The sequence below is a fragment of the Magnolia sinica genome, chromosome 7 (assembly GCF_029962835.1).
Source record: "Magnolia sinica isolate HGM2019 chromosome 7, MsV1, whole genome shotgun sequence".
NCBI classification, from domain to species: Eukaryota; Viridiplantae; Streptophyta; class Magnoliopsida; order Magnoliales; family Magnoliaceae; genus Magnolia; species Magnolia sinica.
The window spans coordinates 8575185-8601559 of record NC_080579.1 but is presented as its reverse complement, the minus strand read 5'-3'; the positions used below and the strand labels follow the sequence as shown (position 1 = coordinate 8601559).

The 26375-nt window shown below is 42.0% G+C and overlaps 2 protein-coding genes and 1 non-coding gene across 3 annotated transcripts in view; 1 reads left to right on the top strand and 2 right to left on the bottom strand.

The window, feature by feature from the left end:
- LOC131250995 (geraniol 8-hydroxylase-like) overlaps positions 1-26375 on the bottom strand; it is a 96511-nt gene that overhangs the window by 35474 nt on the left and 34662 nt on the right. The gene's annotated exons all lie outside the window — the stretch shown is intronic.
- LOC131250539 (uncharacterized) lies at positions 2386-2967 on the top strand. Its single transcript, XM_058250828.1, has one exon. The coding sequence runs from the start codon at positions 2386-2388 to the stop codon at positions 2965-2967; it is 582 nt and encodes a 193-aa protein (XP_058106811.1).
- On the bottom strand, positions 14329-14434 carry LOC131252331 (small nucleolar RNA R71). The gene has a single exon (XR_009174357.1). It is a non-coding gene; the product is annotated as a small nucleolar RNA R71 (small nucleolar RNA).

Sequence of the window (26375 nt, the reverse complement as noted above, 5' to 3'; positions counted from 1 at the left end):
AATCTGTTTCAAGAGGAGTCTATCAGTAACCCCCTAGAATTTCTTCAGGCCATTCCACACGTCATCTCTCAGCTGGAAAATGATGCATTGCTGGCTCCCCCATCTCTGGTAGAGGTCAAAGAGGCTATTCTGTCGATCCCTGGTGATGGAGCAGCGGGCCCAGATGGGTTCTTTGCAGCTTTCTTTTCCTCCTGTTGGGATATTGTTGGAGAAGACATCCTTGCTGCTGCCAAGGATTTCATCGCAGGGTCCCCGCTCCCTCGAGCTTTTTCCTCCAACTTAATTTGCCTCATTCCCAAATCTCAATCTGCCTCAACTTTTGCTGATTTCTGTCCCATTAGCTTATGTAATGTCATTTGCAAAATCTTCGCTAAAGTGTTAGCTAATCGGTTGAGTCCTCCATTGCCTAAGATGATATCGTAGGAACAAGGTGCGTTCGTGTAGGGAAGATTGATAGCGGAAAACATTGCGATGGCTCAAGAGGCTATTAGGGATATCAATAGGACAGTGAGGGGCGGTAATCTCATCATCAAACTAGACCTTGAAAAAGCTTATGATAGAGTGAACTGAGGATTTTTGAAACAAGTTCTCTGCAAATTTGGCTTCGATCAAAGGTGGATTTGGCTTATGGAAAGTTGTTGGGGTAACAACTGGTTCTCCATTCTCATCAACGGAGAACCGGCGGGCTTCTTTAAATTAAACCAGGGTCTGAGGCAAAGAGACCCTCTCTCCCCTGCTCTATTTATCATTGCTATGGAGGTTTTTTCAGCAAACCTAAACCTCATGATTGCTAGCGGAGGTTGTCAGCCTTTTGCCATGCGTCAAGGCAGCCCAATCACATCGCATCTCTTATATGCCGACGACATTCTGTTATTCACAAACGGTATGAAGGCCAATCTGATCCACATTAATTAGTTCCTCGCTTTTTTTTAGGAAGCTTCAGGCCAAAAAATTAGCCCGCGGAAAAGCAGTTTTATTTGTTCCAAGTCTCTTTCCCCTGCGAGGATAAGAGCCACTGAGCGCATGTTGGGATTCAGGAGAGCCACAGAGGGGTTCATATATTTGGGAGCTCCCATTGGAGTTGGAAGAATAAAATCCTCGGCATTTCAATTTCTAGTGGAAAAGGTGGACCGAAAAATCTCTGGTTGGGTGGGGAGGCTAATCTCCCAAGTCGGAAGGATAGTTTTAATCTGGAGTGTTTTGGGAAGCTACCCAATTCTTGTCATGGTAGGGATGCATATCCCTAATTAGGTGCTCATCAGAATGGAAAGAAGTTTTTCTAACTTCTTTTGGGGTTGGAACAATGGAAAAAGAAAATTCCACTGGGTGGCGTGGTCTAGAACCACCACACCCACTGACGAAGGAGGGCTGGGAATCAGGCGACTTAAGGATGTAATGGACGCACATCGGCTAAAGCTTGCTTGGTCAGTAAAATTTGGGAAAAATCTGGGTCCTTAGGGGAGACTCATGCGAAGTAAACACGAAGGAGATCTCTCATCAGACAGCCTTCCCCAGCCGGCTGCTCACGCTTCGCCGTTGTGGAAACGGGTCAGATCCTAGTTGCCTATCCTGCTGGAGACTGTCCTGTGGAGCGTGGGGACTTGGGCCATGAATTTCTGGACGACAAACTGGACAGGTAAGGGCCCTATTCAACGCCAATTGGACAGTCCTATTCCCCCTCAGTTGATGAACGTGAAGGTTAAAGAGGTGATAGGTTGCTCTGGACCTCTCCCCCCATCCCGGATCTGGTCTCTCCTTTCCCAACATACCATTGATGAAATTTTCAATGGTGGATTTGTCACGTCGGAAGCTACGTCTGATTGCATCTGGCCTCTCGAGAATTCAAGTATTTTCTCTCTCAGGTCTGCATGGAGGCTATTGAGACCGTCCGCCCCCTCGATGCTTTGGGCTAGCTAGATCTGGAAAGCCCATTTCCCTCCAAAATTTTCTATGTTCATGTGGAGGCTCCTGCATAATGCTCTCCTTGTTGACTCTCGTGTCCAAGCAAAGGGAGTAACTCTTGCCTCTAAGTGCTCTTGCTGCCTCCAGCTCTAGAAGGCGATCCCGCAATTGGAATCCATTCAGCATCTTTTCATGTTCGGAGGCCATGTCAGATCCCTCTAGTTCACGATCGGTCAGTTGTGTGGAGTTCCCTCACTCGTCCATAACTCCATTGTTGGTAAGATGATACACTGGAGATCGGCTACGGTGCTTGGTGCAGCCACCAAAATAGTCAGATCTCTGCTCCCTGTGCTCATACTCTGGGAACTCTAGCGTTCCAGAAATGAGGCAGTCTTTGGTAACTCGCCTACATCCACCACGAAATCGGTGGCGCGGATCAAATGGTGGGCCAAGCAGATATTAGATGTTGATATTTTTGCGACTATGGAGTGGCCTCGCCGTGCTCCTTCCAGGAAATCGGTTTCTTTTCAGCCTCGGGATGGTGTGGTTCTGGTGAAATGGAAAGTGTCGTCACCAGGCTGGGTTAAATTAAATGTGGATGGTTCGGCGCTTTCAAACCCTGGCCCGTCTGGTGGGGGCGGAGTATGTAGGAATGCCTCCGGCTCCTTTGTTTTTGGGTTTTCTGCAGCCTACGGAGTTGGGTCGAACAATCTGGCGGAGCTCCGTGCTATTCATGATGGGATGGTGTTTTGTTTGGAGAAAGGCTTGATTAGAGTTATCGTTGAATCTGATTCAGAGGTGGTGATCGCGGCTCTCTCCTCCCCCTCCAAGACTCCATGGAGGTGGCAACCGTGGCTAGCCAGGATTTTCTGCCTATGTAGGCTAGGCCACTTCTCCTTCTCCCACACTCTCAGAGAGGGCAATGGGCCAGCGGACGCCTTGGCCCGTGTGGGGAGTCTGCACCAGCAATCTTCCCTTCATCACGATTCCATATCGCTCCCATCCCGAATCCGGGGGATGATTTTCTTGGATAAAGTCGCCATTGGGGATTTCAAACCCCGATAGTTCTCTCTCTTTTCCTGCCTTATTTTTATTTTTTTCTCTCTCCTTTTCGTTGTACATAGGTGGGCATTGTCTGCCCCCTTTATGATAGGTCTGCTTCATTTTTTGTAGTGAGAGGGGACCCAAAATTGTCTGTGCAGGGTGTTGTAAGGCTTCCTTTAGTGAAATGAAATCGGGTCAATTCCAAAAAAAAAAGAAGGTTAAAGGCCTTGTTGCCATAGCAAGTGAAAGGGTCTCCAAAGGGTGCGACTTGGCTGGGACTCGGAAAAGCCACATGAGCTGTACCCTATCCGTGGTCATACTCAGATGCATGTGTTGTATATATATGTTGTCCATCCATTTTTCAAGACTCTGGTTATTCCATGAGCCCAAAATATGAAGAAAATACAAATCTCAACTAGACCACACCACAGGAAACTGAAGTGGATTGTATGTTGAATAATAGGGGCTGAATGAAACTTATTAAAAGCAGAAACATCATTTACAAATGTCAGTTTGTTTACCTTGCCATGCTTCATATTTCTGTCCAATAAATAATGACATGATGTTTTTCATTTATTTTTTTTTAAAAAAAAAACACACGATATTTTATTAAAATCATTGTTGGTTGATGTAGATCCATCTTGATGTAGATCGGGTTGCAGACAATTTCATGGCCAAGATGGACCAGAAGAGGCCCGATCGGAGGTGAAAGTGATCTGGACTGTCAGAACCTTAAAATAGTGTATCATGCAAATCAAAATGAATTATCAGACGTGCCGTATATGATTTTGGGGTAGGACGAGCTACTGTAGCCAGGTTGCCGACACTGAATTTGCCATATTCCACCAGATGGACAGTTGAATTTCCATTTTATTTTCATTTTTACTATCTATAGTAAGTTTTAGTTTGATTATAACTCTTCATCTATTGGGCTTTAGGAGTTGCGTCCAACCTGAAAAGTGCTTAGAATAATTAGGAGAATAGCATGGTTAAGCCAAATAGGACACTATTTTTAGCCCAAAAACCATGAGTTTTTTTTTTTCAAAATTTGGAACTTTCATTAATATCGCTGATAATTACATTCGGGCTTCCACATGAGAAAAAGGACTTGGGAATACCTATCTTAAACCGCCACTAAAAGGAAAGGAAAAAAAAATACTCAAATCCCGAGTGAACTAAGGAAACCGGAAAACCCCACCCTCTAAGACTCCATGATCGCTCCCAGGCCCACCTTATCAAGGATTAGGAGGCCTCTGACTAGGGGAGGAAGATCTAAAAATAGACCAAAGGTAACGGAAGCTTGGTTTTCGCTACCCTAGTGAGCCAAGGCATCCACTGGGGCATTCCCTTCCCTAAAAATATGTGTAAAAACAATCTAACCTCTCAGCTTCAGCTTGTCGATCCTATAGATCCAGTATCTCCACTTCCAACCTGGCTGAGTGTCTCGATTCAAAACCTTCACCACCTGCTGTGAGTCAGACTTGACTACGATGTTGGAGAAGCCCCTCGAGAGATAAAATAAGAGCCCATCATGAACCACTCTAAGCTCCGCATAGGTGTTTGAACCAACACTATAACCTGTCAAGAATGTGAAGTGGAAATCACCCTTGTCACCTCTACAAACACCTCTGCCACCGGATGAACCCGGGTTACTTCTGGAAGACGCATCAACGTTTTCCTTTACCTAATCTCTACTTGGTTTGAGCCACTTCACCACCGAGGGTTGATTGGACAACCACTCCCAGTCTGAGGGACTCACTGACAAGGAGGACCTTCTGGATTTAGCGCCCATGGAGGATGCAAAATAGAAGTCATTGATGTAGGACATCTACCAGTAGACCCGCGTTAACAGTGCCATTGGAGAGGGGGGCTTCCCTTCAAAGGTTGCAGTGTTTCTAGCCTTCCAAACTTCCCACAGCAAAAAACCTTGGGCCAATTTTTGAATATGGGACACCGTGATGCCGACTGATAGAGTGCCCCACCACTGAGATAGTTGGCATAACATTGATTCTAAAAAATGTCCCCAAGAAATTCCAGGACACGACGGCCAACTCACTCTCTAGAAACAGATGTTGAATGGTCTCAACTGAGTGACTCTGATCAGAACTATTCTTGCAGCACATGCACTTCAATGCTAACTAAATTTCGCAGCTTAGACCGCTCCATCTACCAGAAAAACTCTCTAAAGAAAAACCGAGATCCTAGGGGGCATCTTCGCATGCCAAACCCACCTCGCCCAACCTTTACGTGGAGAGCTCAATCTATAAGCCGCCCACACTGAACTGACCGGAAAGCATCCCGAAGGGGTGAGAGGCCAAAACAGGGATCAAGACCATCTGATAGACTGAAACGCTCGTGAAAAATGAAATCTACGACTTCCTGGGGGAGGAAGCCAAAGATCGCTGAGGGGGGGAGGGGGCCATTCATGCCTAGGAATTGCCTCACCTTCATAGAGCGCAGATCGGGTGGAATATGGGCCAGCGCTAAGCGCTAGAGAGGGCCCAGCCCTGTCTAGTTAGAGCTCCAGCAGTTGTAGCTGCAATCGCCTAGATTTCACTTCAACTGGGACTCCAGCAAGCGTAAGAGCACCAGAATTTTCTTCCACAATGGGGAAGGCAAAGAAGAAGGGCGCCCTGGGCCTGAAAAGGACAGATCATGGGTGTATTTTGCAGACATAAAGAAGACCCACAAGCTGCTGTCCTCTCTAAATTTGATGGCCCAGGCCATTTTTAGGCGGAAGGCTTTCATGACCTCCAACAACTTCCTGATACCGAGACCTCCTTCATCTTTGGGGAGGGCCACTGACTTCCAACTCTTCCAATGCAACTTCTTCTTATTGTCTGTCTATCCCTAAAAGAAATTGGTAAAGCATTTTTTCAATGACGCAAGAACCTGAGCGGGAAGATGGACTGCTGCCAACGTATGAACCGGGATGTTCCCAAGAACATTCTTGACCAACACTACTCTGCTAGCCTGAGAAAGCCACCTTGCCTGCCACCCTCAAATATGACCATCAACTTTTTCTATCAGAGATTGAAAATCTACTGTTTTTAACTTACTCGCTGCCATAGGGACGCCGAGGTACAAGAGCGAAGTTGACAACTTGGAGATGCTAAGGAACCTCTCCATGGACCAAACTCTGGAAATATGAAGCTTACTAGAACTGAAAAAGGAACTCTTGCAGAGATTAATAGATTGCCTCGAAGCCACTTGATAGGTATCCAAAAGAGCTTTCGAAACATGAAGCGATGCCTTGCCCCCATTCAGGAAGAGAAGGGTATCATCCACATATAGAAGATGAGAGACCAATGGACTCCCACGTCTGAGCTTGAAGGGCTGGCAAAGGCCCTGATCCACCAAATTTTTGAGGCCCTTACTCAATTCTTCAGCAGAAATAATGAACAGACTAGGAAGCAGAGGGTCCCCTTGCTGAAGACCTTTGGACGATTTGAAGAATCGAAACAGAACACCATTAACAAGCATGGAGAACCAACTTTTAACCCAGCAGCTCTCAACCATATCTACCCCACACGAGATGAACCTAAACTATGTTAGGACCTGCTTGAGGAAACCCCAATCCACCTTATTGTAGGCCTTCTCCATATCTAGCTTTAGCACTATGTTCCTGCCCCGAACCTTTTCTGTTAGTCTCTCTGAAAAGCTCCTGCGATAGCACTATATTTTTTAAGATTGATCTACCTTGGATGAAGGCCCCTTGTTCCGGTGAGATTATTGATGGGAGAACCTAGCTCAACCTAGCAGCAATTACTTTCATCTTGTAGAAATAGTTGCAAAGACTAATCAGGCGAAAGTCAGACAACCTTGAAGGGGAAGCTATTTTAGGAATTAAACATATAAGGGAGGAGGTGACTGCCCTGGGAAGTTTCCCGCCTTGGTAGAGAAAAATTGTGGCCTTATGCAGGTCCTGACCCATGATTTCCCAGCAGGACGAGTAGAACGCCCCTGGGAAACCATCAGGCCCAAGGGCACCATTAGATGGGATTGAATGAACCGCACGATGAACTTCCAAAATGGATGGGGGAGCCAAGAGCATCGAATTTACCTCCTGTGAAATCAGCGAAGGGATCACATCTAAGATTTGGGAGCCATCTGAACACTCAATTGCAGAGAACTATTTTTCAAAATGTGCAACCACTGCCTCTCTGATCAAAGCCTGGTCTTCCACTGACTGCCCCTAGTCTAATTCGATGCTTCTAATACCAGCTCTTTTATGCCTCTCCATAGCCGTAGCATGGAAGAACTTCATGTTCCTATCACCCTCTTCCAACTAGTTAATCCTGGATTTCTGTTTTCAGAAAATTTCTTGACTGAGATCCAATTGACTAAAGTTTGCAGAAGCTTCGGCGAAACTTCTCTAAAGATCTACATCTTGATCGAAATTAAAAGTAGCAGAATTTTGCATTTCCAGCTCTACCTCGGCCAGCGCCTGTTTAGCTCGTTTAACTTGGTTGAAAATGTTTTCGAAACAGTCTTTGTTCCAGGTCTTTAACGCTTGCTTAACAGATTTTAGCTTAGCCAGAACATTTAAAATGGGATGGTTATTACATCCATGTTGTCTTGACCACTTGCTGAAAAGATTCATGACGGGTCCACATTCCTTGGAATTTGAATGGTTTAGGCCCGCTAGGAGACTGAGGCGGGAAAAACAGAAGAAGAGGAGCATGGTTCGAGGTGACGCGAGGGAGGTGATGAACTTGAAAGAGGGGGAACCTGGTGGACTAGTTCGCTTTGAAGAGGACCCTGTCTAGCCGCACCTAGACATTGGCCACACCTACCTAGTTGTTGATCCACGTGAAACGACTCCCCATGTAACCTACATCAATCAACCCTACGTTATTGATCGCATCTGAGAACTCTGTAGAACTCGCTCTATCTAGATCTCGCTGACTCCTTTCTGAGGGATCTACTATCGCATTGAAATCACCACACACTGCCCAAGGACCTGGCACTGAGGTGGAACTGGCAGCCAAGTCATCCTAAAGAAATTTTTTGTTGCTCCTTACACAACTTGCATAAATGAAAGCGTGATGAATAGCGGGTTGACTGTTTTGCACAGAGGCTGCAAGTGAGAAAAGTTGATCAGAAAAGTCGATTGGTCGAGCAGCCCCCTCGACCGGTCAAGCAGATCTGAAGATTCAAGACATCAATCTTGATAAGAAAAAGTAGTTATATAAGTAATGTTCAAAATTACCAAGTTTAAAATGGAGTTTTTCTGATTACAATTCAGATTTATTTAAAGAAGAACTAATTCAATAATGAAACTCATTAAATTGGACACATAATCAAACCATGCATGCAACATTCCCTTTTATACTCGCTCCCTACTAGTTGTAGGGCTTTACAATCATTATATATCGAAAAATATAGCCCAAATCAATGGTGCATAATCAAAGGTGAACAAAAGTTTATAGAGCAGATGAATAGAATCATATATACATTACCCTTTTCACACCAGGAGACATTCATGGTGTGGCCCTTAAAATTCTTGGTCCAAATTTCATGATAGTTAACTACATATGTTGTGACATTTGGAAATAAAACAAGACTTACTCATCTTTGCAACGTTAGCCATCTATTATATGGATAGCTAGAAGAGGAGTCGCTAATTGCATGGTGATGCCGAACTTGGAGCTCATGCCTATATCGCATGGCATCATTCCATTGGCAAGTTTCCAGTCAAACGAATGGAGAACAGAGGCCAACATCAAATGGACCATCCTAAATGCAAGTGGCAAGCCTGGACAAATACTCCGGCCTGATCCAAATGGTATGAACTCAAAATCTTGACCTTTGAAGTCAATGTCACTGCCCAAGAACCTTTCTAGCAAGAAAGAGGATGGGTCTTTCCAACTGTTGGGATCTCTCCCTATATCCCATGCATTCACTGTAACCCAAGTGTTATTAAGTATGGTAAAGCTACATATTTCAACATCAATTATAGTTTTGCGGAGCTAGTGGATGTAAACGCAAGGTCTCCATTGTTGGTTGTATAAGCCAGAGTTTTTCTTTGCTTCAAGATAACATATTTTTCTTAGCTTTACAAAGCCTCAGCACAACTCAGAAAATCTAATGCAGAAGGAAGAAAGAGATAAGAAAAACAAAATTTTTATTCTCTTAAACTGTTTTACTGCTGCAAACTTCTCATACTTGCTTCTTTTTTTTCTTACTTGTTATTCATTTGCTTGCTTCAACCGGATACACAAGACGCCCATTTATAGGCATTTGAATGTAAGGTGAAAAGATAAAACTGCCCCTACTAAGAGCTTCCAACACTTAAAGTTTTAGAAAATACACAAAGCATTTCATCTTCCAAAACAGCTTCATGGGAAGTGTTGTTGTGCATTGGAAGATGAATAGTTAGACATGTTGCTTTAAATGTTTCGGTTTGCAATTCCAACCTCCCCTTCAAACCAAAACATGTTTCATTCCAAGCATCGATCTCAGTTTCTTGAACGTATCAGTTGGCAATGCTTTAGTGAAGATGTCAGCTACTTGTTCAGTGGTATGATAATACTCTAGCTTCACTGATTTCTGCTTCACTTGATCTCTCAGGAAATGATACTTTTTATCAATATGTTTGCTCCTTCCATGCTGCGCTAGATTTTTAGCAAGCTCAATTGTCGACTTGTTGTCCACGTATATGACAGTGCATTCTTCTTACAGGTGCTTCAGCTCCTTTAGTATATTCTTTAGCCACATCGCCTCACATACAGTGGACGAAGCTGCTACATACTCGGCTTCACATGTGGATAGTGCTACCGTACTTTGCTTTTTTGAGTTCCATGTAAAAGTTGTCGATCCAAGATAGAAAGCATAGCCTGTGGTACTCTTTCTTTCGTCTTGGTCACCACCCTAATCACTATCAGAGTATCCATACAAAATCGCCTCATCATTGTATAGATGAAAGAGACCGAATTCAATAGTCCCTATGATATACCTCAGAATTCTTTTCGCAGTTAGCCAATGTGACTCTTTTGGCGCTTCCATATATCGGCTTAGAAGCCCCACACTGTAGACTATATCTGGTCTAGTGATTGTGAGGTACTTTAGGTTTCCGATTAGGCTCTTAAATAAAGTTTAGTCAACATTTATTACTTCGCCATCTTTTGTGAGCTTCAGGCCTGTTACAACAGGTGTTTTCATGGCTTTACAATCGGTCATCCGAAACTTCACAAGAAGTTCTTTTGGGTACTTCTTCTATGATATATAGATGCCGTCGACTTGTTGTTTCACTTCGATGCCCAAGAAGAAGGACATCAATCCACCGTCAGTCATCTCGAACTCATTGAACATAGCATGCTTCAATTCTTCGAACATCGCCTGGCCATTTTCGGTGAATAGCAGATCATCGACATATAAACAAGCGATAAGCATATCGCCATGGACATTCTTCTTTGTGTAGATGGCATGCTCATACGGACATTTAACGAAACCATTCTCTTGAAGATAGCCATCGATCCGTGTATTCCAAGCACAAGGAGCTTGCTTCAACCCATACAGGGCTTTCTTCATCTGATACACCTTGTTTCCTCCCCTTGCATGACAAAGCCTTCAGGTTGGTCAATATAGACTTATTCTTCAAGTACTTCATTCAAGAATGCGGATTTCACATCCAGTTGGTAGATTATCTAACTGTGATGAGCTGTAAGAGAGATAATCATCCTTACAGTGTCAAGAGGCGAGCAACTGGGGGGAAAACTTCTTCATAGTCTACCCCGTATTTCTATTTGTAGCCCTTTACTTCGAGCCTTTCCTTATATCGTTTAATCTTACCATCAACATTTCACTTGATTTTATACACCCATTTGAGACCAATGGTCCTTTGGCCTTTAGGGAGTAGGTTAGCTCCTATATTCGATTCTTCTCGATGGCATGAATCTCTTCTTTCATAGCCTTCTATTGAGGGTTAAATATTGCATATCAGACCCAGTTATTGCTTGGATTTATGAACAAGTACCGTTTAATAGCCCAGTTTAATCATGGTTGTGTTGCAAGGTGGAATTGCGAGCTGGGACTGGATCGGGATGCTAAAAGCACGGATTTAAAGTTTAAAATGCACCAAGGCAAGGGACGGACTCCAAGGGACCAAGATCGACGGAATTACACGCCAGGGATCCACGAAAATCGAGAAACTGAAACTCAAGCGGCCTGAAAGTTGGCCAGAATGCAAGATCATGGGGTTCCCACCGTCTGTTCAGCTCAAAACTTCATACATGGCCAGGGGCCCACAAATTAACCGTACATGTTGAATTTCAACCCTCAGATCCCTCCAGAAGTGGCCCAACGGACAGATCAGCCCCTTGAATCGTTATGTGGGGCCCGCCTGATATCTGGATATGCTTCAAAATTGGTCTGGACGGTTTAAATGATATGACAGAATGGATGGACGGAACGGATTTCATGAATATATCAAAGTGGACCCTATGCTACAGTGCGTGTACACCATGTACTTGAAGACTCGCCGTGCATCGAACAGACGGAGTCGGTCAGGAGGCGCTGACCCGACGTCCGTGTTTAAAGAGGAAACAGGGATGCTGATTCGCAATAGGGCCTTACGAGCAACATCAGGTGGGCCAATATCAGCGTGCGTTCTTATGATCCACACCGTTCAATGTGATCAGGAGGTCAAACCGACTGCACACTGATCTATGGTCCGATTTTCGCAAAGTAGTGCATGTACAGGGAGTCCAAACGCCAGTTGGATGGCTGAAGAACTGAGTCAGTGGGCCGCAGTATCGGAAGCAAAAATCATATCTTTCTGCACCGAAATTCGACTGCAAACCCAATGGACGGCATGGATTTCCCAAACCACCAGTAAAGTGGGCCCCACCATGCATCAACACGTGCTCTACTTACGAACGTCCGTGAAAATCGGACGCCGCTCGGCTTTCTTGGGCTGTTATCCGTCCATGGTGGTGGTCGGATGCATGATCCAGACCGTCCAATCCTGTGCAGGGTCTAATATAACCACGCCCAAGAGGTCAGATCGTCAAAGTGGTTGGCCAAACCGCACCAAACGCAGGTCGAACGCAAGCACTTCTTGCGTAAAATCAGAGCAACAGTAGGATTTTCTTTGCCGCTTCCTGCTCGTGAACGGACACCTTCCACGGATGCAATCACCGTCCCAGCCGACCGGAATTCTATAAAGGAGAGAGAGGGAGGGAGAGAAAGAAAGTTTTTGGCTTGGTTTGGACGATTGAAAGTGAAGTCAGGGACGTGGAGCTGGACGTGGAAGCTGTGGCTGCACGTGAGCAGAGGGAGAGAGATCTGGTTTTTCTCTTTTTTCTTTTTCTTTTTATTTTGAATTTAGCCTAATCATGGCCGTGATTGGCTAAACCTCTTAGCTGGGGCTAAGAGGGGAAGCCTGTAGCGAGATGGGAGACTCTATTGTATGTTTTTAATTTAAATTTATGAACTGAATTTGATTGATTATTAAAGGAATGTTTTTTTTTTGTCTTTAATGGTTTGTTGTAACTGAAATTAAAATGGATTTGCAATGGCTTTGAATATCTCCTTTTCTCTTTTGATGTTTATGACGTCAGGAAGCCTTGTTGTTCACCATCGTCTCCTGGGCATGATCGGATGATGGGACCCTTCCTAACTTTCATGCATTATTGATTAGTTAGTAATTAGTTTAATTCTGTTGGTTGCTTTGCCTCCTAGGCATGGTTTGATGATAGAGTCCATTCTAATTCATATACCTTTCATCTCTTTAAAACTATATTAAAAGAAGTTCAGTTTAATTTTCATGGTGATGGTATAAGATCTCCCTGATCTTTACAAGTGGATCCTCTGAATCCCTAGTTTCCCTTCCCTGAATTGTTTAAGTTTTGGATAATTATTCCACAATTATTCCTTAAATTCTATTTGATTTAGATTACATCTTAATCTAGTTCTAGTTCTATTTAGTTTCAGATTACATATAAGTATCAGTCCCTTAGGATTCGACCTCGGTCTCACCGAGTTTATTACTACATCACAACCCTATACTTGGGGAGTGAACAAGTTTTTGGCGCCGTTGCCGGGGATTGACAACTACGTTTTCTGAAAAGGATTAGTTTAAGATTAGGATTTTTCTAACTTTAGGTTTAGTTTTTTCTGATTTCTAGAAACTAATCTGTTTCCTGTTTTGTAGGACCTTGACATTAACTTCTAATTTGGTAATTCTTTTCCAAATCCTCTACTCTTTCTATTTTTAGAATTAGGATTTGAGTTTTAGAAGTTTTCTAATTCTAGCTCTCTTTTAATTATAGAATTTTCTATTTTCTATTTTTTTGATAGTTTTCCCTTTTTAGAAACTAACTCAACTCTTTTGTTTTGTAGGTTGGTAAATTCTTTCTTAATTTTCTCCTTGCTATTTATAGATTAGGACTCTTTTTTAGCAAGTTTCTAATTCTAAACTCTTTTAGACTCTAACTTTGTTTCTTATTTTATTTTTAGAAATTTTCTACTTGTAGACTTTTTGTTTAAAAACTAACTTTCCTATTTTGTAGGCCTTTAAGATAGAAATTACTAATTCGGTAAGTTCTTTCTTTACTTTCTATTTTTCAGTTCACTTTTAGTAATTTACTTTATAGTTTAGGATCTTCTTCTCTTAGAAACTATTTTACTTCTATCTTTCTTTTTTAAAGATTTTCTAATTTTAGACCTTCTCTTTATAAACTGACTTGTTTATTTTCTCTTGCAGGTCTTTAACTTAGGGACTTCAATCTGGTAATTTCTTTCCAACTCTCTCTTTCTTTCTAGATTTTCTTTTTCTTTCTTAGGATTAGGTTTCGAATTTGATTGAGGGTTACGAGTGTTTCATGCCCAAGTGGGCCCGTGACAATACTCAACGTCTCTTGACTGAAGGAGGATTGGTTGAGGGGTTGACTATCCATCGCAGGACTAGACACCACTCGAAATCCCCTGAGTTAATTGAAGTTATGGCTGAAGACCAACCTCCTCTACTTCCACCCAGGGTGGAGGATACCCAAGATGAGAATGAGGTACATCAGACACTCCCGCCTCGTACTTTACGAGATTATCTACAACCGGCGGGAGTGAGTACGCCCTCATGCATGATTTTTCCTGAAAACATAGGATAAATAGACATCAAGCCAGGAGTTATCCAACTCCTTCCAAAATTCCATGGACTTGAATCAGAAAGTCCATCTTTACATTTGAAAGAGTTCGATGAGATTATAGCTACATTATATTTTCCTAATGTATCTGAGGATACAATCAGGCTGAAATTTTTCTTTTTCCTTAAAAGAGAAGGCTAAGACGTGGTTACATTCACTGCGTCCTAGATCCATTGGCACATGGAACGACATGCAAAGGGAATTCATAAAAAAATTCTTCCCACATCATAAAACGATTACCCTCAGAAAAGCAATCATGAACTTTGCCCAAAAGGAAGATGAAACATTCTTCCAACGTTGGGAAAGGTTCAAAGATTTTGTCAGTTCTGCCCACAACACGGATTTGAAACATGGCGCATTACAAATTTTTTCTACGATGGACTGACATCTTCCATGCGCCAAATGGTTGAGACAATGTGTAATGGAGAGTTCATTAATAAAGATGTCGACGAGGTATGGGACTACCTCGACGGTCTGGCTGAAAAAACACAATCTTAGGACTATTACCCAAAATCAAACACCACGTCTAGACCAACTCAATCTAAGGAGAAAGGCGAAATATATCTCCTGAAAGAAGAAGATGATCTCAATTATAAAGTGCATAATCTCATAAGAAAATTTGAGGCCATGGAAGGAAAGAAGGATAAGGTCAATGAAATTGTTTGCGGCATCTGTGATTGCAACATTCACACAACTGAAAACTGTCCTATAATACATGCCTTTTGAGGAGTGTTGAATGAACAAGCCAATGCCGTAAACAACTATCAAAGACCTTTTACTTGACCTAACTCCAATACATATAATTCTGGTTGGAAAAATCATCCAAACTTTAGTTGGAGGAATGGACAAACGGCTACCCCTCAAGGTTTCTTCAATCAAAATCCAAATCAAGTGAAATCTCAAGAGGAATCGGTTCAAAATTCCATACAAGAGCTGGCTCAGGCAATGCGGGGATTTATAGATTTTATGCAAAAGATAGATTCTCGTATGACGGTTATAGAAAAGGGGATGCTTCCTGCACAACCTCTCCCCAATCCTAAACCGCAGTACGAGATTAGTGATCCCAGCTCTTCAAATCAGATGGGGCATGATAAATCCATCACCACTCTTAGGAGTAGAAAGATCATTGATAAAACTCTTCCGGTTAGGCCCGAAAAGCCTCAAGAACCAGAAGAGGACAACAATGATGGATCTAGTGATACCCCACAAAAATTAGAACCGGAACTTCTAGAGAAGCCAATTACTCCGTTCCCCCAACGGTTGGTTGCACCAAAACGTCTTTCTAACTCTCAGGATATTCTGGAGGTGTTGAAACAAGTGAAAGTTAACATTCCTCTACTTGATGTCGTGAAACAGATTCCTTCATATGCCAAATTTCTGAAAGACTTATGCACGACCAAAAGACGGCAAAGTATTCAAAAGAAAATCTTCTTGACTGAGAAAGTGAGTGCCATCCTGAAGCAAGACGTGCCACAGATATTCAAGGATCCCGGTAGCCCAACCATATCATGTGTAATCGGGAACCATCGAATTGATCACACACTTCTTGACTTAGGAGTGAGCATAAATCTGATTTCCTACTCGGTATACAAACAGTTAGATTTGGGTGAGATAAAACCCACCCTAACCACACTACAACTTGCTGATCGCTCTGTTCGTGTACCAAGAGGGATAATTGAGAATGTGTTGATCTAAGTTGATAGATTTTACTACCCTATAGATTTTATCATCCTGGACACCGAACCCATCAATAACATGAGCACTCAGATCCCCGTCATTCTTGGTCGCCCATTCCTTGCCACTTCAAACGCAATTATCAATTGAAGGAATTGTGTCATGACTATGTCTTTTGGAAATATGACATTGGAGTCAAACATCTTTTTCAATAACGGCAGAAACTTAGAGGATGATGACGATTTCCACGACATTAATATGATTGACTCTTTAATGGAAGATACGACACCTTTGACCTTATCCTTTGACCCTCTAGAGACGTTCCTGTCCCACTCCCATGATTTTGATGATGACACGATTAGGGAGACGTGTGCCTTGCTTGATATTGCACCGGTACTTGAAGTTAACCGATGGAGGCCACAATTTGAAGAGTTGCCCCAAACTAATGTAGTGCCTCTACCGTCTAACCTCAAGCTACCGAAGCTTGACCTAAAACCTTTGCCCTCTGATTTGAAATATGTTTATTTAGGTCAAGATGAGACATACCCGGTGGTGATCTCTGCCCACCTGGAGAAACAAGAGGAGAGTATGCTCATATTTACTCTCATTGAGCATAAAGGAGCCCTGGGATGGACGATAGCGAACCTCAAGGGAATCGATCCCTCGATTTGTACTCACCGCATATATCTTGAGGATAATGCAAAAATCTCTCGGCAACCACAACGTAGACTAAATCCAAACATGAAGGAAGTGGTTAAGGCCGAGGTTCTTAAACTATTGGACGTGGGTATCATATACCCTATATCTGATAGTCAATAGGTAAGTCCAACTCAAGTGGTCCCTAAGAAGTCCGAAATCACCATCATAGCCAATGCTAATAATGAACTCGTGCCAACTAGAGTCACTACTGGTTGGAGAATGTGCATTGACTACAGGAAGTTGAATACCGTCACGAGGAAAGACCACTTTCCCTTACCATTCATTGATCAGATCCTGGAAAGGTTAGCTGGTCATTCCTATTACTGTTTCCTTGACAGGTATTCGAGCTACAACCAGATAGAGATAGCCCCTGAAGACCAGGAAAAGATCACATTTACATGTCCCTACGACACCTTTGCCTACCGAAGGATGCCATTCAGACTATGTAATGCCCCTGCCACCTTTCAGCGATGTATGCTTAGTATCTTTTCTAATATGGTGGGGCAATATCTAGAGGTCTTCATGGACGATTTCTCTGTTTACGGTCCATCTTTCAGCAAGTGCTTGGAAAGTCTTAAATGTGTGCTGAAAAGATGTGAAGAAAAGAACTTGGTACTTAATTGGGAGAAGTGCCATTTCATGGTTCAGAAGGAAATTGTCCTTGGGCATATCATCTCGTCCAAGGGAATCGAGGTAGATAAGGCAAAAATCGATCTTATCTCTAACCTACCTCCACCCAAGAACATCAAAGACGTGCGATCCTTCTTAGGACATGTAGGATTTTACAGGCGATTCATAAAGGACTTTAGTCTCCTCTCTCATCCTTTATGTAATCTTCTTCAAAAGGATGCACCATACGAGTAGACTGAGCCATGTCATGAAGCTTTCACCAAGCTTAAGGGCATGTTAACCACTGCACCTATCATGCAACCACATGATTGGAGCCTTCCTTTTGAGCTTATGTGCGACGCTTCTGATTATGCTCTTGGAGCAGTTCTAGGCCAGAGAAATGATAAGAGGCCCTACGTCATTCATTACGCAAGTAGAACTTTAAATTCTGCCCAAGTGAACTACTCGACTATGGAAAAGGAACTCTTAGCCGTAGTGTTCGCCTTGGACAAATTTAGGTCCTACTTGATCGGATCCAAGATCATTATCTACACAGATCATGCGGCACTCAAGTATCTCCTTTCTAAGAATGATTCTAAGCCCCGCTTGATAAGATGGATCCTTCTACTCCAAGAATTTGATTTGGAGATTAAAGATAAAAAGGGAGTAGAGAACGTAGTGGCCGACCACCTTTCTCACCTTAATACCTCTGATTCCCTTGAGGTGACCCATATCAATGACATGTTCCCTGATGAACAACTGTTTAGAGTCTCTCATTCACCTTGGTTCGCTGATATTGCTAATTATCTTGCCACAGGTTTCATACCGACGTAGTGGACTGCACAAGATAAGAAGAAGTTCTTTACCGAGGTGCATAACTTTTTCTAGGACGATCCATATTTGTTTAAATATTGCCCAGACCAGATCCTAAGGAGATGTGTGCCAGACGATGAGCATCAAAGTGTCATCTCCTTTTGTCACTCACAGGCTTGTGGTGGTCACTTTTCTGCTAAAAAGACCATGGCCAAGATTTTACAGTGTGGCTTTTATTGGCCCACTATGTTCAGGGACGCTCATGAGTTTTGCAAGGCTTGTGAGTGTTGTCAAAAATTGGGAGCATTGTCCTGTCAAAATATGATGCCTTTGAATCCCATCCTTATCATAAAAGCATTTGACTGCTGGGGCATTGATTTCATGGGACCATTCTCCCAATCATTTGGAAATGTGTATATTTTGCTCTCCGTAGATTATGTCACTAAATGGGTCGAAGCAATTCCGTGCCGAAATAATGACCATCGCACAGTCATTAAATTCTTAAAAGAGAACATCCTTTCGCGGTTCGGGACGCCTCAAGCCATCATTAGTGATGGGGGCTCACACTTTTGTAATAGACCATTCGAGAGCTTAATGAAGAAATACGGTATCTCTCATAAGGTGAGCACGTCATACCATCTACAGACAAGTGGACAAGCTAAGATTTCCAAGGGAGATCAAATATATCCTAAAGAAAACGGTTAACCCTGATCGTAAGGATTGGTCAATCCGATTGACCGATGCCTTATGGGCATACCGTACTGCTTTTAAAACCCCTATTGGAACATCTCCCTTTAGACTTGTTTACGGAAAAGCTTGTCACTTGCCTGTGGAGTTGGAACATAAAGCATACTGGGCGATCAAAAATCTAAATTTCAATCTGGACAACGCTGGCTCGCTACGTAAACTTCAATTAAATGAACTTGAAGAAATCCGGAACGATGCGTATGAGAACTCGAGAATTTACAAAGACAGAATGAAGGTGTTTCATGACCAACGTATTTTACGGAAATCATTCACACCTGGTCAGAAAGTCCTTTTGTATAATTCTTGATTACATCTCTTTCCAGGTAAGCTTCGATCTCGTTAGACGGGCTCTTACATTGTGGTCACTGCGTATCCTCATGGGACCGTTGAGATAAGAGATCCTGACAATGGCAAGGAGTTTAAAGTAAATGGATATCGCTTAAAGTCATTTGTCGAGAAATTCGATTCAGAGGACATGTCCATACCTCTGACTGATCCTGTTTACTAGGATTGACCTCCTAGTCTGATGGAGGTATAGGTAGGTTTCCTGTTTTCCTAGGACTAGGATAGTTTCCTTTATACTGTTTTAGGATAGACGGTATACTTAGCGCTCTTGGGAGGCAACCCAGCCTTTTATTTTATTTTTTTAGTTAGTTCAAATGTTTGTGGGTAACATTGCTGTAAACCCTCACGAGACTACAACTTGTCCACTAGGGGCAACCTAGGGGTTTAAAGGCTTGTTGCATACGCTAAATGCAATCGAGAGCACCTGCGAAAGTGGTGTAGGTAGGATTTTATTTTTGTTATTTTACTTCTGTTGGTTTCTCTCTTGTGCTGACCCGCTCTTACGTAATATCTTTGGAAAGCCTCTTGATTCTTTCATCCAGGTACTATCTTTCCATCACTCTTATATTTTCGTTGTCCCATGTGCATTGCATGCCTATTTCTTTTACATTGAGGACAATATAGATCTTAGGTTGGGGGTGGGAGATTAGGTTTCCTAATTAGTGTTTTCTTAGTCTTGAGCGAAAATTGTGAAAATTGTGAAAATTTTAAATTTTTTTGGAATTTCGTATGAATTCAAAGTGATTTTGATGGCCATCTGGGACACTGGGAATTGCAAAATACATGATGTTGGTAATTTACGACTCTTGGATTCAGTTATCTGTTAAATTTCACAGCTAAGTTTGAATTGTTAATCCATTATTAGAAGTTGTAAACATTGATTAAGTCATGAATTCGCAGGACACATCTCGCTTGTATATTAAGGTTTCAATTCGATATTGAAGGATTAACTTGGTAATCGCTAAACATGAAAGGAACCAACTTGGGAAATTGAATGGATTGGGCGAACAGTCTTTACCATAGGTGTGCTCCCTATAGGTGAGGATTCGATTCCCCATGGATGATATTTGAAAAATAGTGGGTGTGAAGTCTTTACCTTAGGTTTGCTCCCTATAGGTGAAGATTTGATTCCCCTTCTTGGCATTACTTCTAATGAAAAAGTCAAAAATTAAAAGAATAAAAAGATAATGTGTGAGGCAAGTTCTGTTTATCGTGAATTCTCTTATTGGTTACCAATGATATCCTTAAATAGAGAGGTGAATCTTAATGTTGATAAGTCGAGATTAGACTATACATCCATGGAATTCAATGTTTTGAATTGTTCTAATTGATGGACTAATACTTTGAACTTAATTATGAAGTTACCATGTGCTTAAGTCTAGGAGAGAAAGTAATTCATGAATCTTAGAATTCTAGTATCTGAATTGTTTTTCATAAATCACTTGAGTTATAGAAATTGTCCTGTAATTCTCAATTTACTTTTCGCATATTTTGCTCCGGACTAGCAAAATGCTGGTTGGGGGTTGTGTTGAGGGTCAAATATTACATATCAGACTCAGTTATTGCCTGGATTTATGAACAAGGTACCGTTTAATAGCCCAGTTTAATCATGGTTGTGTTGCAAAGTGGAATTGCAAGCTGGGACTGGATCGGGATGCTAAAAGCACGGATTTAACGTTCAGAATTCACCAAGGCAAGGGACGGACTCCAAGGGACCAAGATCGACGGAATTAAACGCCAGGGATCCGCGAAAATCGAGAAACTGAAACTCAGGCGGCCTGAAAGTCAGCCAAAATGCAAGATCACGGGGTTCTCACCGTCCGTTCAGCTCAAAACTTCATACATGGCCAGGGGCCCACAAATTAACCGAACATGTCGAATTTCAACCCTCATATCCCTCCGGACGGACAGATCAGCCCCTTGAATCGTTATGTGGGGCCCGCCTGATATCTGGATATGCTTCAAAATTGGTCTGGACGGTTTAAACGATATGACAGAATGGATGGACGGAACGGATTTCATGAATATATCAAAGTGGACCCTATGCTGCAGTGCGTGTACACCATGTACTTGAAGACTCGCCGTGCATCGAACAGACAGAGTCGGTCAACAGGCGCTGACCCGACGTCCGTGTTTAAAGAGGAAACAGGGACGCTGATTCACAATAGGGCCTTGCGAGCAACATCAGGTGGGCCAATATCAGTATGCGTTCTTATGATCCACACTGTTTAATGTGATCAGGAGGTCAAACCGACCGCGCACTAATCTACAGTCCGATTTTCGCAAAGCAGTGCATGTACAGGGAGTCCAAACGCCGGTCAGACGGCTGAAGAACTGAGTCAGTGGGCCGCAGTATCGGAAGCAAAAATCATCTCTTTCTGCACCGAAATTCGACTATAAACCCAATAGACGGCATGGATTTCCCAAACCACCAGTAAAGTGGGCCCCACCACGCATCAGCGCATGCTCTGCTTGCGAACGTTCGTGAAAACCGGACGTCGCCCGGCTTTCTGGGGCCGTTCTGCATCCATGGTGGTGGTCGGATGCATGATCCAGACCATCCAATCATGTGCAGGGTCTAATATAACCACGCCCAAGAGGTCAGATCGTCAAAGTAGTTGACCAAACCGCACCAAACGCGGGTCGAACGCAAGCACTTCTTGCGTAAAATCAGAGCAACAGCAGGATTTTCTTTACCGCTTCCTGCTCATGAACGGACACCTTCCACAGACGCAATCACTATCCCAGCCGACCGGGATTCTATAAAGGAGAGAGAGGGAGGGAGAGAAAGAAAGTTTTTGGCTTGGTTTGGACGATTGAAAGAGAAGTCAGGGACGTGGAGCTGGATGTGGAAGGTGTGGCTGCACGTGAGCAGAGGGAGAGAGATCTGGTTTTTCTCTTTTTCTTTTTCTTTTTCTTTTTATTTTGAATTTAACCTAATCATGGCCGTGATTGGCTAAACCTCTTAGCTGGGGCTAAGAGGGGAAGCCTGTAGCGAGATGGGAGACTCTATTGTGTATTTTTAATTTAAATTTATGAACTGAATTTGATTAATTATTAAAGGAATGTTTTTTTTTGTCTTTAATGGTCTGTTGTGACTGAAATTACAATGGATCTGCAATGGCTTTGAATATCTCCTTTTCCCTTTTGATGTTTATGACGTCAGGAAGCCCTGTTGTTCACCATCGTCTCCTGGGCATGGTCGGATGATGGTACCCTTCCTAACTTTCATGCATTGTTGATTGGTTAGTAATTAGTTTAATTCTGTTTGTTGCTTTGCCTCCTAGGCATGGTTTGATGATGGAATCCATTCTAATTCATATACCTTTCATCTCTTTAAAACTATATTAAAAGCAGTTCAGTTTAATTTTCATGGTGATGGCATAAGATCTCCCTGATCTCTACAAGTGGATCCTCTGAATCCCCAGTTTTCCTTCCCTGAATTGTTTAAGTTTTAGATAATTATTCCACAATTATTTCTTAAATTCTATTTGATTTAGATTACATCTTAATCTAGTTCTAGTTCTATTTAGTTTCAGATTACGTACAAGTATCAGTCCCTTAGGATTCGACCTTGGTCTCACCGAGTTTATTACTACATCACAACCCTATACCTTCTCTAACATTCTTCATTCACGGCCTCCTCGAATGTGAGAGGCTCATGGTCCGCATACAGGTAGAGCAAATTTACTTCCTCAGTTTCTGCATAAATGTCGTTGAGGCTTCTCATTTTGATAGGAGCCAAGGGTGAAGGAGAATTAGACGAAGATGTGCTGGCTGAATTCTGATTTAATGAAGTACTTCCATGGGAGATGGAATGTACTCCTGGACTTCTGCAATCCGAAGGGGGTGATGTGGGTGTTTGCTCCTGATTTACGTGTCATTCTTCTTCGTATTCTTCGGCCTCGACCTGATTTTCTTTGGCCGAATCTTCCTGGTTCCATTTTCAGAATTCTTCTTTGCAGAACACTACATCTTTACTTACACCACCTTATTGGTTAGTGGGTTATAGAGCTTGTATGCATTCGATTCTTCACTGTAGTCGATGAAGATGCACTTCTCGCCATGATCATCAAGATTTTTTCCTTCTTACTTATGGAACTTGAGCATAGGCAACACACTCAAAGATCTTAAGGTGTGCCACGCTCGGCTTGTATCCACTTCATGCTTCCAGTGGTGTCATTAACCTGACACTCTTGGTCGAACACCTATTGAGCAGATAGGCATTACATGCAATTGCCTTTGCCTATAAATTCTTTGACAGACTTTTCTCCTTCAGCATAGTTCTCGTCATGTCGAGGATGGTGCGGTTCTTCGGTTCCACAATTTCATTTTGTTGTGGTGTGTAAGCTACAGTGTGCTATTGCTTAATGTCATGTTCCCTGCAATATTCTCGAAAAACGTTTCAGGTGTACTCCCCACCTTTGTCAGATCTAAGGGTTTTGATTTTAAGACTACTTTCTTTTTCAACAAGAGCCTTTAAATTTTTAAAAATAGTAAAAGCAGTAGACTTCTCTTTGATTACATACACCCACAATTTTCTACTGAAATCGTCAATGAAGGTAATAAAGTATTTATTACCTCCAAGAGAGATTGGTTCCAATGGTCCACAGATGTCAGTGTGTACCAACTGCAACAATTCTCTTGCTCTTCGGGATACTCCACTCGGAAAGGAGTTCCTTTGCTGTTTTTCAAGTGTGCACGCCTTACACACATGTTATGAAGCTTCAATAGCAGGCAAGCCATGCACCATGCTTGATGAGGATAAAAGTTTCAGGCCACTGAAATTTAGATGGCAAAAGCGAAGATGCCACATCCAAGAATCATTCTTTGCTTTTCCATAAAAATACTTCTTAAGCATTGTGTTTATATGAAGAGGAAACATACGATTCTTTACCATCTGGACTTTCGCAATCAAACATCCATGCATATCTCTTATGGAAAGAGAAGAGTTCTTCATATGTATGGCATGCCCTTTTTCGAAGAGTTGTCCAACACTCAGCATATTACTTTTCATGTTGGGCACGTAGTACACATTGGAGATGTAGTTTGGAACACCATTCTTTTAAAAGATTTTGATTTTGCCTTTACTTTTCACCGGTGTTTTTGATGAGTCACCGAATTTCACAGCACCATGAACTCCTTTCAAATAGGCTTTTGTTCTCGCACGTGTGATTGCTTGCACCTGTGTTGAGATACCATACATTTGGTCGATCATAGCCTTTCTCTTGTGCAAGGAGCACTGTAGAGTCTTCTTGGTCATGACTCGATGCTTCAGCATAGTTGGATCATTTATCGTGATCCACATGCTTGCTCCAACAATCCGAGGCATAATGGTCGAATTTGTTACAATTCTGGCATTGAATATTTCTCATATTTTCGCGACCACGGAAATTGGTAAATTTTTGTTGATTTTGTGGAGTGCTTTGGATTAAATCCATGTCCTCTTCCTCTTGCACAATTGTTAGTGCCATGACCCCCAAGATGTCTATGGCCACCTCTTTGTTCATTTAGAGTTACCTTAGACTCTAAGGCATATTCAAGCATCGTTCCTGTATTCTTTTGCATTTGTTACTCATGCACTTTCAATGATCTCATCAACTCTTTAATGGACAGTTTTTCCAAGTCCTTTGATTCTTCGATCACCACAGTCACATGCTCAAACTTTGTTGTGAGAGATTGCATTGCCTTTTTCATGATACGTATGTCTTTAACTTTTTCACCATTTCTTTTTAAATTGTTAATAATAACAATAAGACGTGAGAAGTAGTCAGAGATACTTTCACCTTCCTTCATGTGCACCGCTTCGAACTCGGCTCTTAGTGTTTGAACGCGAACCTGCTTCACTCGATCAACACTCTTGAAGATGGTGTCAAGGGTATCCAAAGCTTGCTTGCTTGATGTTGCTTTGACAATTTTTTCAAAGGTTAATTCATCCAACCCTTGATAGAGGAGGAACAAAGCCTTGTTGTCTCTCTTCCGTTGATTTTTTAGATCGGTCTTTTCTTCATTAGTGAAGGCGGCTTCTTCCTCCATAGTGGGTTTTACATACCCATCGGTGACGATCTCCCATAGTTCTTGTGACCCGAACAACGCCTTCATTTGGATGCACCACTTTTCATAGTTGTCCTTTGACAACTTAGGAACCTGCGGTTGGATTATGCTGGCCATTTGAGCAAGTTTTTGGGTTAGACGACTTGGTTTTACTAAGCCTTAAAAGGAACCAAACAATTTGATTTTTTTGAAGAAGGAAGGGCTGATTTTTTATTTTGAAAATGAAGGGAGAGGGATGGAATAGAAGATTTGATTTTTTTTGGCTAAAAAAAAAAAAACTGCTAAAATCTGAATTTTTCTTTAAATTTTTTTTTTGGCTGAAAAAAACTGCCGAAATCTGATTTTTTCTTGAACAAAATTTTCTTTTCTTGGCTAGAAAAATCTACATACCCATCGGTGATGATCTCCCATAGTTCTTGCGACCTGAACCACGCCTTCATTTGTATGCACCACTTTTCCTAGTTGTCCTTTGATAACTTAGGAACCTGTGGTTGGATTGTGCTGGCCATCTGAGCAAGCTTTTTGGGTTAGACGACTCGGTTTTACTAAGCCTCAAAAGGAACAAAACACTCTGATTTTTTTGAAGAAGGAAGGGCTGATTTTTTATTTTGAAAATGAAGGGAGAGGGATGGAATAGAAGATCTGATATTTACTTTTATTTTATTTTTTAAACCATTTTTTTTTTGGCTGAAAAAAAAACTGCCGAAATCTTATTTTTTCTTGAATAGATTTTTCTTTTTGGCTAGAAAAAATTGCTGGCAACTTCAACTAGGGAACTCAAAAAAAAACTTGCCTTTGCAATCTGATTTTTTTTTAAATAGATTTTTTTTCTTCAAAAAAAACCGTAATTGGCTGAAAAAACTGCTGGAAACTTCTTCTATAAGAAGAGCTAGGCTCTGATACCAGTTTGTTGGTTGTATAAGCCAGATTTTTTCTTTGCTTCAAGATAATAGATTTTTCTTGGCTTTACAAAGCCTTTGCACAACTCAGAAAATCTGATGCAGAAGAAAGAAAGAGAGAAGAAAAACAAAATTTTTATTCTCTTAAACTATTTTGCTGCTGCAAACTTCTCACACTCGTCATTTTTTCTTGCCTGCTATTCACTTGCTTGCTTCAACCGGATACACAAGATGCCTATTTATAGGCATTTGAATGTAAGGTGAAGAGACAAAACTGCCCCTACTAGGAGCTTCCAACTCTTAATGTTTCTAGAAAATACCCAAAGCATTTCATCTTCCAAAACAGCTTCATGGGAAGTGTTGCTGTGCATTGGAAGATGAACAATTAGGCATGTTGTTGTAAATGTTTTGGTTTGCAATTCCAACATCCTTCACGACGGCTTGT